Here is a 13,710-nt window from a genome sequence, read left to right as displayed (position 1 = left end):
ACCCAACAGTATACAGAAAAATAACTTAATGCCCTTCCCTTTTCATCTATAGCATGATCTTTACTGGTTAAATATATACAAAAGTAGTTATTGTATCAGAGTCAATTATTTTTTGTCTGTACTTATATTACATACAGTTTCCTGCTGAAGATGCACTAATTTCTTTCTGTTTTCCTTATTTTGATATTTCAGTCCCATCATTTACTTTCACACCAACAGGTAGATATTTTTTATTTACATTTATCTGTATAGTATGTGTCAACATTTGTTCCTGTTTCTCAAGTAAGGAGTAGTGAGAACCAATGCTTTGCAAAGGTTTTCACCCCCTACAAATGTGCCACATTTTGATGAAGTACAAATAATATATACAGTACACATTTTTCAAATAATTTTCAAGTTATTTTTTAATTCAAAACTTTAAAGATTGTACTTAATGCATTAATGTAAAGCCGATGACATGTCAGAAAAACATACAAATATAAATGTAATAATTGCATAAATATTCAGCCCCTTAAGTCATTATTTGGTGGAAGCACCTTTAACAGTAATTATTGCTGTGGGTTTTTTGGGATAGGTCTCTACAGGTTTTGCATAATGGAATAGTGTAATTATGCCTGTTTTCTCCTTGAAAAATGCTCCAGTTCTGACATGTTTGTTGGGGATCATTGGTAATTGCAAGTCTCATCATATTTTTTATTGAATTCAAGTCAGAAGTTTGGGCCTATCGAGGGCATGCACTTTCTTCTTAAAAAGCAGCTCCAGTGTGGTTTAGACTTGAACGTTGGGAAATTGGTCCTGCTGAAATATTTTTAGTTTTGTGGCTGTATTTCCTTTATAAATCACCTGTATTTTAGACCATCCGTTTTCCCTTCAGTTCTTTCCAGCTGCCCAGTATCTGCTGTTATGAAATATCATCCCATAACAGGATGATGTGCTATTGACCTTGTACCAGATGTAATGCTCTGCATTTAGGCCACAAAACCTTCTGACTGCCATTTGTATTTTACATGTTTTTGTGCAAGCTCTTTTTCAGAAATGACATCTTTCTTGCCATTCACCCATATAGACTTTGTGTAGGAACTATGATTTTGTCAATGTATTAACAATCATATTGTATCATATAATCATATAATACTGTACATAGAACTTTGCAAATCTTTTCAAGTCACGGGTGGCTTCAAACTGACATACCTAACCACTTTTCCTGCTTACCTGGATGTTCAGTTTGGAAGGGTGGCTTGACCTACAGTAGGTAGTGTCAGGATGGTATGACAGCAAACAGCAAAAATGCAAAATTAGACATTTTTCCATAATCTTTTTTTCTGATCTGTGCTTCTCTACCACTTTATCTCTGATTTTTTTCAAATGCTCCCTTGTCTTTATGTCTTTATGATTGCTTTCTTGTATGACTGTGTGACTTGTGGTTTGGAAATCAACATCATTATGCTGAAACTTACAGATCCACTTGTTATGTAGTCAAGGTAAACCACTTTCATTACACACACAGACACAATCACAGTGAAATTTTGACCTTTCAAACTAATGTTTTACACCTGGACTTATTTTGGATTCTCATAAAAAGGGGCTGAATACTTATGCAGCTGTGAAATCTTATACTGTAGTTTTCTTTGAAAATCTAACTCGATATCAATACTTTTTCCCTCATCTAGTTTGAAGTAGATTGTATCAATTCTAAATCATAATTGAAAGTATGATTACTTGGAAAGTAAGATTACAATCTGAGTTGGTAACAAAATGTGTAAACACTTTTCATAGGGGGTGAATACTGTTGCAATCTTTTTCATCTTGCATGTTGGCATCTTTCTGCTTTGTCCGTGCATGCTGTTTGTTGCTTTTTGCATGTTGCTCTAAATATTATGGTTTCACTTGTGTTTTTTTCTCCATGTTTGCCTATATGAAAGAAGTCTTCATAAGTGATGTATCTCTGGTTAAACCAGTAAAGGTCCTCATTGGCCTTGTAATCCAGAAAATGCTGGGTGAAATATAGGCTAAATCATTACTTAGCCATGACCAGGAGATCCTAGGGGCCAGTGTCCCAAGGTAGACACCATCTGAAGCACTTAGGCTCCTGAGAGCTTGTGGTATTTCAAAGTGCAAGCTGCATCAGTCCTCCAAGTAATAGTTTAACTGTAATGTTGTACTGTGTGCTTGCAGTACAATTTGAAGTCAGTGGCCACTCAGTGCATGTCAGAGAAAGTATGCAAATGTATACAACTGCATGCTGGTACAGATGGGATGACTCAGCAAAAATAAAATTCAGTTCAGAAGGATAAACAGAAAATTTCAAAGTGATAGTCAAGACTATTAGGGTAAGTTTGACTTACAAAAGGAGAAAATTGACTTAATAAGAAGATAATAAAAACTTGGTGACTTGATCAAAGGGCCAGTGCATTTCAGATGAGTTTCTAAGTATGAAACGTGGAAATTCAGATATACAGTACCGACTAAATCTCTTACTTGAAGGTGGTTTAATACACAGTATAAATTGGAAACTCTTAGTGCACCGACAAAGTTAGTGCAGTGAATATTTAAAAGCCCTACAAATCTGCAGCTTTTTATACTTGATTTTAGGATTGTCATGTTAGAACTCGCTAAATAAACTGAGCTTGTTAGTGCTGATACCACGTGAGTACAAATTTAATCATACTTTTAGAAACTGCTTTTAAAACCATTGTTGTTTATTTGGTAGGTATATGTGAAGGAATGTTTGTTATTTTTTTCTTTGAATTGTCAGAAAACTTTTATAAAGCAGTAACACATAAATATTTTATTTTATCAAGAAGATGGCCCCTTTGAGGTCTTTGATTTCATTACTGAGAATACCTTTTTTATGGGTATATGTAATTACATAAAATCAACAATCTCATTTAGGATCAATTTCCACACTTAAGCTTAATCTTCTGTGTCATTACCCCCAATCAATTTTTTATGTCTTGGGGAAACCTGGTTTCAGAAAAGGCATTTTTAATGTTGTTTTTGTTTTTGGATCGCTGTTATATTTTGGTTATTTATGGTTACAGACTGTTATCAAGTGGAGAATAACATCTTCTTAAGACAATGCTAATATGGGCCAATGATTGGATGCTTGCAATTTTTTTTTATCAGACTAGAAAGAGACCAAAATCAAACTGGGATGGAAAAACATAAAAAAGTAGTACATTTTAATCCTCGCAAAAATTATAATTAAAACGGCAGTTATCTCTCCTGCACACTCTCCCAGCTTAAAGCACCTTGAAAGAGAGCAGATCAGCTACAATTTCCACATTCCCCCATCTTCAAAAATGCCAGTTCCAGAATCCATCAGAAATTGCCACACAGCTAAGCTTCTTAAGAGTTTCACTAGTCTGTCAAATTTAATTGTGCTGTTTGAACATGAGACCATATAATGCATGTCTATGCACTCATATGGTCTACAGTATGTGCACAGTATGTATTTGCATGTGATGATTAGTTTGCCCAGGTCTGTGTGATGAGACAATGTGTGATGTGCAAATGTGAGTTACGATATGTGTATATTTAACTATACTGTAAATGAAGCACAAAGCTTAAAGCTTGAATGTCTGTCCCTGTGGCATTCAATGTGTGTTCTTCCATTGACAGCTAAAAAGCTGATATTTTACCCTTCTGCTTTTATGAAATACCTTTTAGTGACCTATCAGAGAGGAGGAGAAGCTGTGAGCAGTGGAGGAAGGTAAGGATACCTTTAATACTTTAAAAATGATATTTTGTGTGACTTATTATCCTAGTGGAGGTTTACACAAAAGCCAGTAGAACTGTGACATCTTTTAGTTTTACTGGAAGATGGTAATTAATTTTTCCTCATTACATAAAGCAGATTTTGGGCTGAAATCACTACTGTGGTAAAGCATTTCTAGAATCACTATGCCTGCATAGTATTTGTGCACAAGTATTGCTGTTTCCCAGATATCACAACACTTCGGTGCTCTTCATCAGCAAAACAGCATGATTGTCTGTTTTTCTTTAACAATGGGTAGATTTTTAAGTTTGATTCTTCAGTGCTATTTGCAAAGAGCAACCTTGTTTTAGAAAGGCTTGTTTATCTGGTCTTTAATTCTTTCCAGGTCTATTTGCTACTTGCATGAATACTTTAATCCTCCCAAAGTTTGGAGGATTAGGTGCCTTTTGGAAAGATTTTTGTCAAACTCAGTGATTCTGTGCTGAACTTTGAGGAAATTAATGGTTGCATTATTTGTAATTTTTCAAATTCCAAATTAACCACAAAAGTAGTTTATCGGGAAGTTGTGCTTTTGAACACTATCAAAAAACATTTCTCTTTTTTTTCAATGAGAAATCATTTAAACACAGGGATATAACACAATAAACAACTGATCAATGCATTTTCTGCAGTCCACCATATTTGTGTATTTACAAAGAATCTGTGATCATCCCTGTATTCTGTTTCAGAAGCATTTGGTAAATTTAAAAAAGGAGATTCCAAAACCACAGTAAACATTAACAAGAGTAGATAAAAGTGCAATGCAGTGAAAAAATGGTTGAGGGCTTATGCGCACTTCATTTACAGACACCAGAGGGAGTGCTTTGACTTTGAAAAACAAAAGATTAAGAAGAAATGCCCCCTAGATTAGCTGATGCCTGTTCAATTTAAAATGATCTCATTTTGGCATTTATGAAGACAAAGATATACAGCTGCTTACTGGATGTGGTAAATGAAAAGACATGTTCATCAGCAAAATTTGTGTCATAAGTGCTGAGGGAAGCAGAATTATTACAGCCAGCAAAATATGAAGGCTTTAACTGAGAGGATTCTATTCTGAATGAGGTTTTAAAGTTTAATATCTGAGGAGGTCTAGTAAATGACTCACATATTTACTTATCAGTTCTCAGACCTTTTCATTATCAAATATAAAGATAAGAAAAAAATCAGTGACAAAGGCACTCTCATTGTGCAGTACTGATATGGGGGCACAATATACATTCTTAGCTACAGTAGTTGTATGCAGAGTTACAAGTTTAAGAAGCATATGTGTTTCTTAAAATATTTCACCACTGGTTATATCAAAAAAATTAATTACTATGAAACTATTAGTTAAGTCATTAGTTAAGATAATCCATTTTTTCATTTGCTTAACCTGCCTGCAGTTTCTCTAACATCTTTTTCAATACTACCTTCCACCACATAAGTGTTACCTGAGTGTTATCTTTGTTACCTGTCGTTCAATTGAACCTGAGTTTTGAGTTCACTAATGTGACATAACTTGCTTCCATTTTCTAATATTTTAAAAATGAGCAGCAACTTATAACATATAACTTATAGAATTTTTAATCCTGTATCATACTGTAAAATATTGTTACTAATATGTAATAATATCACATAAAATCTGTTTAGCCAAGTTGCTCTCTAGGTCCATGCATTGAAAAATGAATTATGTACGTACAGAGAGCAATGAAGTACAAACAGAAAACTGAGCTCTACTAGAGAGTTTTAAGGGAACCTGGCATGTTTAATAAATCAGACTGATCATACAGATTACCTCATTGACATAAATAAAAGGGCTACAGCTTGTGTTGTATGTGTGTTTTATTGCTGTAATTACAGCTTACATAATTTTATGGAATTTGTAGGTGCTGAGATGTTTTTGATATTCGATGATTTTGACTCTGTTGTTACTGCCTTAGTACTCAAGAATTTCTATTGTAGCACAGATTCTCCATTAACATTGTGGCATTTTTCAAAAAAGTATTCAAGGCTGTGTTCATGCTGAGTGTTCTCTTTATACTAGACCTGGCCTGCTGAATATAGGAGAGCCAGCAGCTCAGCCATGGCTAGCAGACACTTGGCCTAATACTTGCTCAAACCACACTGACTGCAGTATTAGCTGCTGCACCGCTGGAAATGGGAATAGTGACAGCAACCTCACCACCTACAGCCGACCAGGTAAGGCTCAATACATATATATGTGCACAACACATTGGGGCTACAGTGCCTCCTGACAAATGGAATTCAAGACAGAGGACCCAGGTCAGGGGAATGTCCATTCAAGCTACAGGAATGACAGCAGTGACCCCAGGCAGGACCCCAGCACTCAGACAATGTTTTGAATGTTTCTTAATAAAAAACCTGTATTGAAATGTCCCTGTGTAGAGGAGGTGGCTGAATTAGAGCCAGTCCAATCAAAATCCAACATGTCCAATATGCAAAATAAATTAAAAAACAGGCAATTCTTATTAAATGAGCACAATTCTGGTAATAGAGGGAGCTGTAGAATTACACAGATTTAAGACCCTTTCCTTTTCCCATGTTTCTTGTAAAATGCCATGGAAGATACTAAAAGTTGAAAATATTCACTAGAGGGACCATGGGAAATGTCTCCTTCAAATTGATAATTACTTAAGTAATTTGTTTTTCTAAAACAGTACATTGTTTTTTAATGTTTGCCATTGGCAATAAAATCATATACTGTATTCAAAATTTCAAAAGACCCAAGTGTATTTTCCAAGGAACATGGACTAGGCAGATCCTTCCTTTCACTGGGTTCATTGAAACCAAGCAGAGATGGGGAGCAAAGACTTGTGATTTGTTGGAGGTGAAACCCAGGGCTTTTTAAAAAGCTTGAATAACTTATTGGTTTTACTTTCCTGCTAATCAAATTACTTAGCTGACTTCCTTACTGTTTGTAGTCCTTGATGTAATTTTCCTTAAGTGCTCAGTTATTTAAGAAATGTGGCCTTGCATTGGAGGTCAGACTCGATAGTGTGGCGGAGCAGTACCTGCTGGCCTCTGAAGGAGGAAGGACAGATACATGGCCTTTTAATGCAGTTAGCAGTAATAGGGCAGACAAAGGGAACTGGAAGTGAGGAGGTGAAATTCACACAAGCAGTTAAGTGCTCCTGCAAAGAACCCCGTTATTAATAACAATCCTGTATCCTTTCGAAGACTGGGGCATATTGACATCTCACTTAAGCCCTGTGGTCTCCTGCAGAGCTTGGAATGTTCCCAAAAAAGAAAATGGTTGGAACTTTAAACAATCCACAGATAATGTGGAAATGCAAGTCTGAGGAAACAGTGAGACTTGAAGTGCAAAGCTAATATAATCTCCTCCCTCCCCCACCCTTTTCAGCTGCATGGTGGGATGAGAGTGTAATGTCCATCCCATGTGTTAAATGTGGGTTAGTTTCTGGAGTGAATGTTTTGGTTTTGATACAGCAGAGGATGAGATAATTGGCTCCGGTTCTCTTATTTCAGTTGGTTCAGTATGTGAGAGCTATAACATGGGTTACAGTCATGGACTTAAAATTAAGACAAGCATATGTATCCTGTGCCCTACTTTTAAGGCAAGCTGTAGTTCAACTAGTCATGTGTTTGCAGCTTCTGAGGGCTTATACATTGGCTTTTGTGGACCCATACTGGCTCTCCTCCTCAAGTAAGCATGCCCTGAGGTCAGTTTGTTAGACTGGAGAAAAGCGCAACCACAAAAAGACCAACCTCAGGGAGAACTAGGAACTTTCAACAGTAAGTTCTGGTTCTACCAGCTTGGAAACCAAATTCATTATCACAAATAAAGCCACACATAGATTTTGGAAATTACAGAACTGGAGAGGAGGTGGTTCTCAGTAGCTGCAGATGAATCACATAAATATACCACAATAAAGATTTTACTCCTTTATTTTAAGCTAACATTCCTCAACTAAGTAACATCTTTCAAGTTCCATCTGCTTTTCAGCTGAGCTGGAACTGAAAGAGGACTCTGAATTTATTGGCATATCTGGATATAAGCCATGTGCCACAACTGTATATGTGATGCTAACATACAGTTCTTTCCCAAAAAAAATATTAAAAACAATATCTTCAAAAATTCAAAAATGTTCTTTCTTAAAATAAATCATTTCCAGACAGAATCAGGTCATATGACATGTTTTGCTGTTGTGCCTGGGGCCTATGATAGATTAATTCATATATACTGTATGTTGGTAGTTTAGAAGAGAGAATGAGAGAAAAATGAGACAAAATGTTTTGGTTTCATTTAATTGGTGACAAACACACCATTTAGTGGAAACTGAAATGGGCAGTGTTTAAAGGAAGATCTGCTTTTTCCTATGGCACCCCAGTCTGAAGTTTTGGTGTTGTATAGGAAGAATGCAAACTTGATGACACCTCTGCTAAAGCTCAGGTTTCCTAAAATACCTTTAGATTCTCTTGTAATCTAAACTGAAGTTATAGCAGGCTTTGAGATACACATATTGCTGTAGCACAATTGGTTTGTTTTTTTATATTTGTAAAAACCAATGGTTTATTTTCAGAAAGTGACTCAATATTTGTAGAATATTTGTTTGATTCATTAAAAATACAAGTTGTGACGATAATTTCACTCTCTCCTGTATGTAAGTGTTATAATTACTTTCATCTTTGTCTCTGTCATAGCAATATTTTTTAACTCTTCAGGCATATTTGTTGAGCATTGTTATATGAAAGGGCATTTTTACAATGTGAAAGCATTTAGAGCACATTCTTGGTTCACTGTATTTAAATAACTGGCTTTCAAGTGCTGTTTTCTTTCTTTTTTCATTTATCATACAGTAACAAAGGTACTCACAGCCTGAATATACTTTAAGTAAAAGGCTTACTCTGTTTGCATTAACAGCATGATGATGAAAGAAACAAAGAACATAAAAGCTGCCTACCTTGTCTGCAACAAGCATACACCCAAGTTTGTGAATATAAAAAAATACTATTACAAAAAGAAAAATGGGCTCTCCATTTGAAACACTCCACTGAATATGAAAAGCCTTTTGTTTGCTTTTAAAATCTGTTCCTGAAGAACATCAACAGCCATTCTTATTATTGACTCAAAGAAACAGAGAAATCTTAGAGGGATTAAATATAAATTAAGTAAAATCTTAGAACTATGTCAAGACATACTGTATTATGTTGTATTTCAAATAGCATTTATATATCCTATAATGAATGTTCTAGTTATACAATGAAAAATAAATCAATTACAACCTCAGTAAATCATCTGCAGATTTAAAATAAATGTGCAAAAAGCAGCCTTTGAATTGTACATTGTTTTACATGGCTCAGCTGACTGCATTGCCAATTACAACAATCAGCTGGAAAATAAACAGACCAATCTGATGGTGCCAGAGTCAGGCGTCTACGGTGATGTGGACCTGAGCAACAAGATCAACGAAATGAAGACCTTCAACAGCCCCAACCTGAAGGATGGCCGCTTTGTCAACCCCACAGGGCAGCCCACACCTTATGCCACAACCCAGCTCATCCAGTCCAACATTGGAAACAACATCAACAGTGGTACTGTGGATGTGAACGAGAAGCACTGGAAACCCTCTATCCAACAGAAGCAGGAGGCAGCTCAGCTTCAGTACAACATCATGGAGCAGAATAAGCTGAACAAGGGTGAGTATAGGATGTTTGGGAGGAGCACCTTCAATCACTTAGTATCATATTCTCACATCTAGAGAACACAGCCCATGAAGTTCCTCTTAGCCCATAGAACTCAATCCATAGAGCTCTCCTTACTCCCTGAACTCAGCAGTATCCCTGGAGCACTTCTTAGTGCCTTGTGCTACTCTTAATTCATAGAACTCGGTCCATAGAACTCAAGGTGAAAAATTATAGCTACTACTGTTATTTAAGTGCACCTTTTAAGGTAGAGATTTAAAGTGTATAATTGCAGCAACATTTGATGATGATAATGATAATTAGTAGTATTCATTGTAGTAGTTATACTTAGGTATCACCTAAGTAGATAGTAAATACATTATCTATGGCTTTCAAGTTTCAGCTAGAATGATGCACAGTGGTCAATGATGTGTTTAAGCTGTGAATTTGGTATGTTAGAAGACTGTGAGAGAAGTAGTTCAAGTAGGTAGCTGTGTCAGCTTCTGTAGGCTGCAAAGGAACAAGTAAAGGTTTATTCCATGCTGAAAAGAGCCTTCTGCGGTTGTGAGAAAGACAAGGGAGTCAGCATAGATTATATAACACAGGAGAACAAAAGCCGGAAGTGTAGAGGAGGCGGGAACAGGGTGGAGGCAGTGTGGGCACTCAGGTGGTGCAAAGTCAAAAGAGTTGGAGACAGGTGTGAAGTCGAAACCTGCAAATGAATAGAGAGGATTAGAAGGAAACGAGTCTGTCGTTGAGAGAAAGAGGAAGGTGTGAACCTAGTTTCAAGATAATTTTGGTTTCAGATGTCTTTCTGCAACAGAAGTTAAGAAGGCCTTCTTTGAGAATGCAGATGGAGAGATCGATGTGATCATGGCTGTTAGAGGTGAAATGAGAAACTTTAGGCTTTGAGAAATCTTTTATCCTAACAGCCCTAACATAATCTCTGAAGCGGTTTCCAAGTCTCTTTCCAATTTCCAATGTACATAGCTGGGCATTTTCTGCAAGAGATGCAGTAAATAAGGTTGCTGGAGGTACAAGATGTCATCTGAGTGATCTGGAATTGTCCTGGGGGGTCTTGAATGAGCATGGTGTTAGATATGTATTTGCAGGTGATGCAGTAAGTTCTGTAGCAGGGGAAGGTGCCTGGTGTGATTGATTGCTGAAGGTGGTCAAGGGAGCTGTGAACAAGAAGGTTATGCAGATTAGGTGGTTGACGATATGAGATCAGAAAAGAGGGTACCGATGGAGGGATCATTCTGTAAAATGGAAACCCTCTTTTCATTATCTCTTATCGCCAACCACCTTGACCATCCTCAGAAATCATCCACACCAGGCACCTTCCCCTGCAAATACATATCTAACACCATGTTCGTTCAAGGCTCCCCGGACAATTCTGGATCACTCAGATGACATCTTGTACCTCCAGCAACCTTATTTACTGCATCTCTTGCAGAAAATGCCCAGCTATCTACATTGGGGAAACCAGGAAGGAGACTCAGAGACTGCTTCAGAGAACATGTTTGGGCTGTTAGGATAAAAGATTTCTCCAAGCCTTTCCCCTTCCTCCCTTCTCCATTTCTCCAAGCATAGTTTCTTATTTCTCCTCTAATGGCCATGATCACACTGATCTCTCTGTCTGCATTCTCAAAGAAGTGTTTCTTAACTCCTATTGCACAAAGACATCCGAAACCAAAATTATCCTGAAACTAGGTTCACACCTTCCCCTTCTCTCAACGACAGACTCGTTTCTTTCTATTCCTCTCCCTTCATTTGCAGTTTTCGACTTCACACCTGTCTTCAACTCTCTCGACTTCGTACCACCTGAGTGCCCACTCTGCCTCTCCCCTGCTCCCACCTCCTCTATACACCCGGCTTTTGTTCTCCTGTGTTATATAATCTCTACTGACTCCCTTGTCTTTCACACACCTGAAGAAGACTGTTAGAGAAGGATATTCCTCTTTGTTTTGCTTTCAGGTATGCAGGGTGAAGTGAAATACATTATTTGAGAGGTTTAGGAGTATGTCCTCTTTTACACAGTTACAATGCATCATGAGACACAGAAGCCATTTGATTCAATGTAATTCTGAAATAATTGTGAATTTGTGGTGTGTTATGCATACCAAATTATTTTTTCAGTAGCATACATTTACTACTTAGGCACATTTAAAACTGCTTCAAGACACAAATATTCTCTGCATCGTAGCAAACATTAAATAATAATGTTCTGGTAACAGAGTAATAAAACTGAGCCTTATGGAGGTTATTCAGTTATTCATAAAGGGAATAACCATATGGTCTACATAATCAGTTCATTCAGTTCCTCTCAGAACATATTTGTGGGGGAGTGCTGTCTGATAGCATTCAGATCCTTGTTGATGATGTCTGAATAGAGCTAGAGATTTTAATCCCAGATTGATATAATTCTAAAACAAGGACAAAAAAGACATGAAATACATTTTTTTTCTGATTTCATGCACATGAACTACACATGGAGGCTGTCTGCTTCAGAAAGTTTTTTGTTTCCTTTTTTTCTGATACTGTTACAGCCATTATTGAAAGCATAAGTGCTCACTTTTTGAGACGGTTTAGTGACAGATTCATGTATACAGTTCAATAGCCAGATGTGTTGTTTAAACAGCACAAAATTAAATCCTTCACTACACTCAAAGCTTTGGAATTTGCACTGTATATAGTATCAGGGCATTGCAAAATTCAACCATGAACTAGTTGGATCACTTTTTTAATGCATTTCCAAAGGGAGACTGCTGGCATTTGTTAATTTGTTTTGCATTTGGCACGTATAATTTTGATTGAATGCAAACAAAATTATTGCTTGTTGTTAATGTTCAAAAAGAAAGTTTTTCAAGCCTTTTATTCAAAATAGTTCACAATCATTCCTAACTATACAATATCCAGTATCTGTCTTATATAATAATATCAGATATTAGTATAAAAATGATGGACAAAGAATTTCCATTGAGCATATCCTTTCAAATTATGTGAAAGTAACAGCTTGTTTAAGGAAGTTTCCAAAGGAAAGCAGTCCCATTTGGCCCATCTAGTGCATTTGGTTGTTAATTGATTAAAAGATCTCATCTAGCCATTTCTTGAAAGAAACCAGGGTACTGACTTTAACAGCATAGCTGTGTAGCTTGTGCTATACACTCCCACAACCCTGTTTATAAAGAAGTGACTGCTGTTCTTGGTTTTAAGTGCACTTGCAAGTAATTTTCGCTTGTGTCCTCCGATTCATGTTTCGCTATTTATTTTAAAGAAGTGCTTTGTGATGAATCCATTAGTGCCTTTGGGAATTTTGAATACTTGATTCAGGTACCCTTGTAGTCTTCTCTGTTCAAGACCAATTGATTACTGTATTCAGGTAATCAGCTTTGTAGTGTTAAAACATTTTATTTGTACTATATGTGGTCACAGATTACCGGGTTGGCGACAGCACCATGCCAGCTACAATTCCATACAACCAGTCCCACGAGCAGAGCACTGCAGGCTCATATAACAGTTCGGACAGAGGCAGCAGCACATCTGGTGAGTACAGCTCTGTGATGATTAAAGCAGAGCATATTTACCTGGGGAAGACAGTTTTGATTCAGTGGAATTTTATTTACAGTGGAATAAAATTATTTGTTTTGTTCTGATTTTTGATGTTACTGTGACAAATCATCAGTTCTTCAAAGCTGCACCTCAGACTTTGACAAAAAGCCATGTGGATTTCACATCAAGATATTTCATTAAAAACATGTTTCCCACACATATACAATGTGAAATGTTAGCTCAGTTTGGGTAAAAGATTATAAAGCATTAATCAGAACTGGTATTTATAATTTATATAAATGTCTCATAAGTTGAAGTAAGATATATGTAGCTTGCTGTTTAATGTAGAATTCTGTTTCCTTCTAAAATAATCAGATTTTAGCATGTGCTATTCTTATGTTTTAATGTTCAAAAATTTTAGACAAGAATAAAGCACTCTGTCTCCAATTTGTGGCAAGAATTTGAGTGGTAAACTGTACATGGTAAAGTATACCCTTCAGATATTTAGATATTATTTCCTCCTGTTAAATGATTTGTAAAATCTAGACTAGACATTAAAATTAAAGGGATGGATTTTTTGTGGTGCATTTGTTGCATATGTGCTGGTTTGTTTAATTTCCTTCTTCACTGCATGCAGCTGTTGGGAAACTGTTAAGATCACCTTCATCTTACTGCAGAAAGCGTTAATTTCATCACAGCTTAAGTGTTTGTTGCTGGACAAGTACAAATTGCATACAATCCAGATGGCATGCTAC

At 36.5% G+C, this 13,710-nt stretch overlaps 1 protein-coding gene across 1 annotated transcript in view; it reads left to right on the top strand.

Annotated features, from left to right (window-relative positions):
* The window catches only part of robo1 (roundabout, axon guidance receptor, homolog 1 (Drosophila)), a 502,355-nt gene that overhangs the window by 474,538 nt on the left and 14,107 nt on the right, over nucleotides 1-13,710 (top strand). Inside the window, exons 19-23 of the mRNA XM_088921682.1 lie at nucleotides 193-219; nucleotides 3,670-3,712; nucleotides 5,784-5,938; nucleotides 9,083-9,418; nucleotides 12,839-12,949. Coding sequence (XP_088777808.1) covers nucleotides 193-219; nucleotides 3,670-3,712; nucleotides 5,784-5,938; nucleotides 9,083-9,418; nucleotides 12,839-12,949 — 672 coding nt within the window. The remainder of the gene's footprint in view (nucleotides 1-192; nucleotides 220-3,669; nucleotides 3,713-5,783; nucleotides 5,939-9,082; nucleotides 9,419-12,838; nucleotides 12,950-13,710) is intronic.

The sequence above is a fragment of the Atractosteus spatula genome, chromosome 7 (assembly GCF_055471065.1).
Source record: "Atractosteus spatula isolate fAtrSpa1 chromosome 7, fAtrSpa1.hap1, whole genome shotgun sequence".
Classification (NCBI taxonomy): domain Eukaryota; kingdom Metazoa; phylum Chordata; class Actinopteri; order Semionotiformes; family Lepisosteidae; genus Atractosteus; species Atractosteus spatula.
Note: the sequence above shows the minus strand (reverse complement) of the source record. Positions and strands in the feature narration are given on the sequence as shown.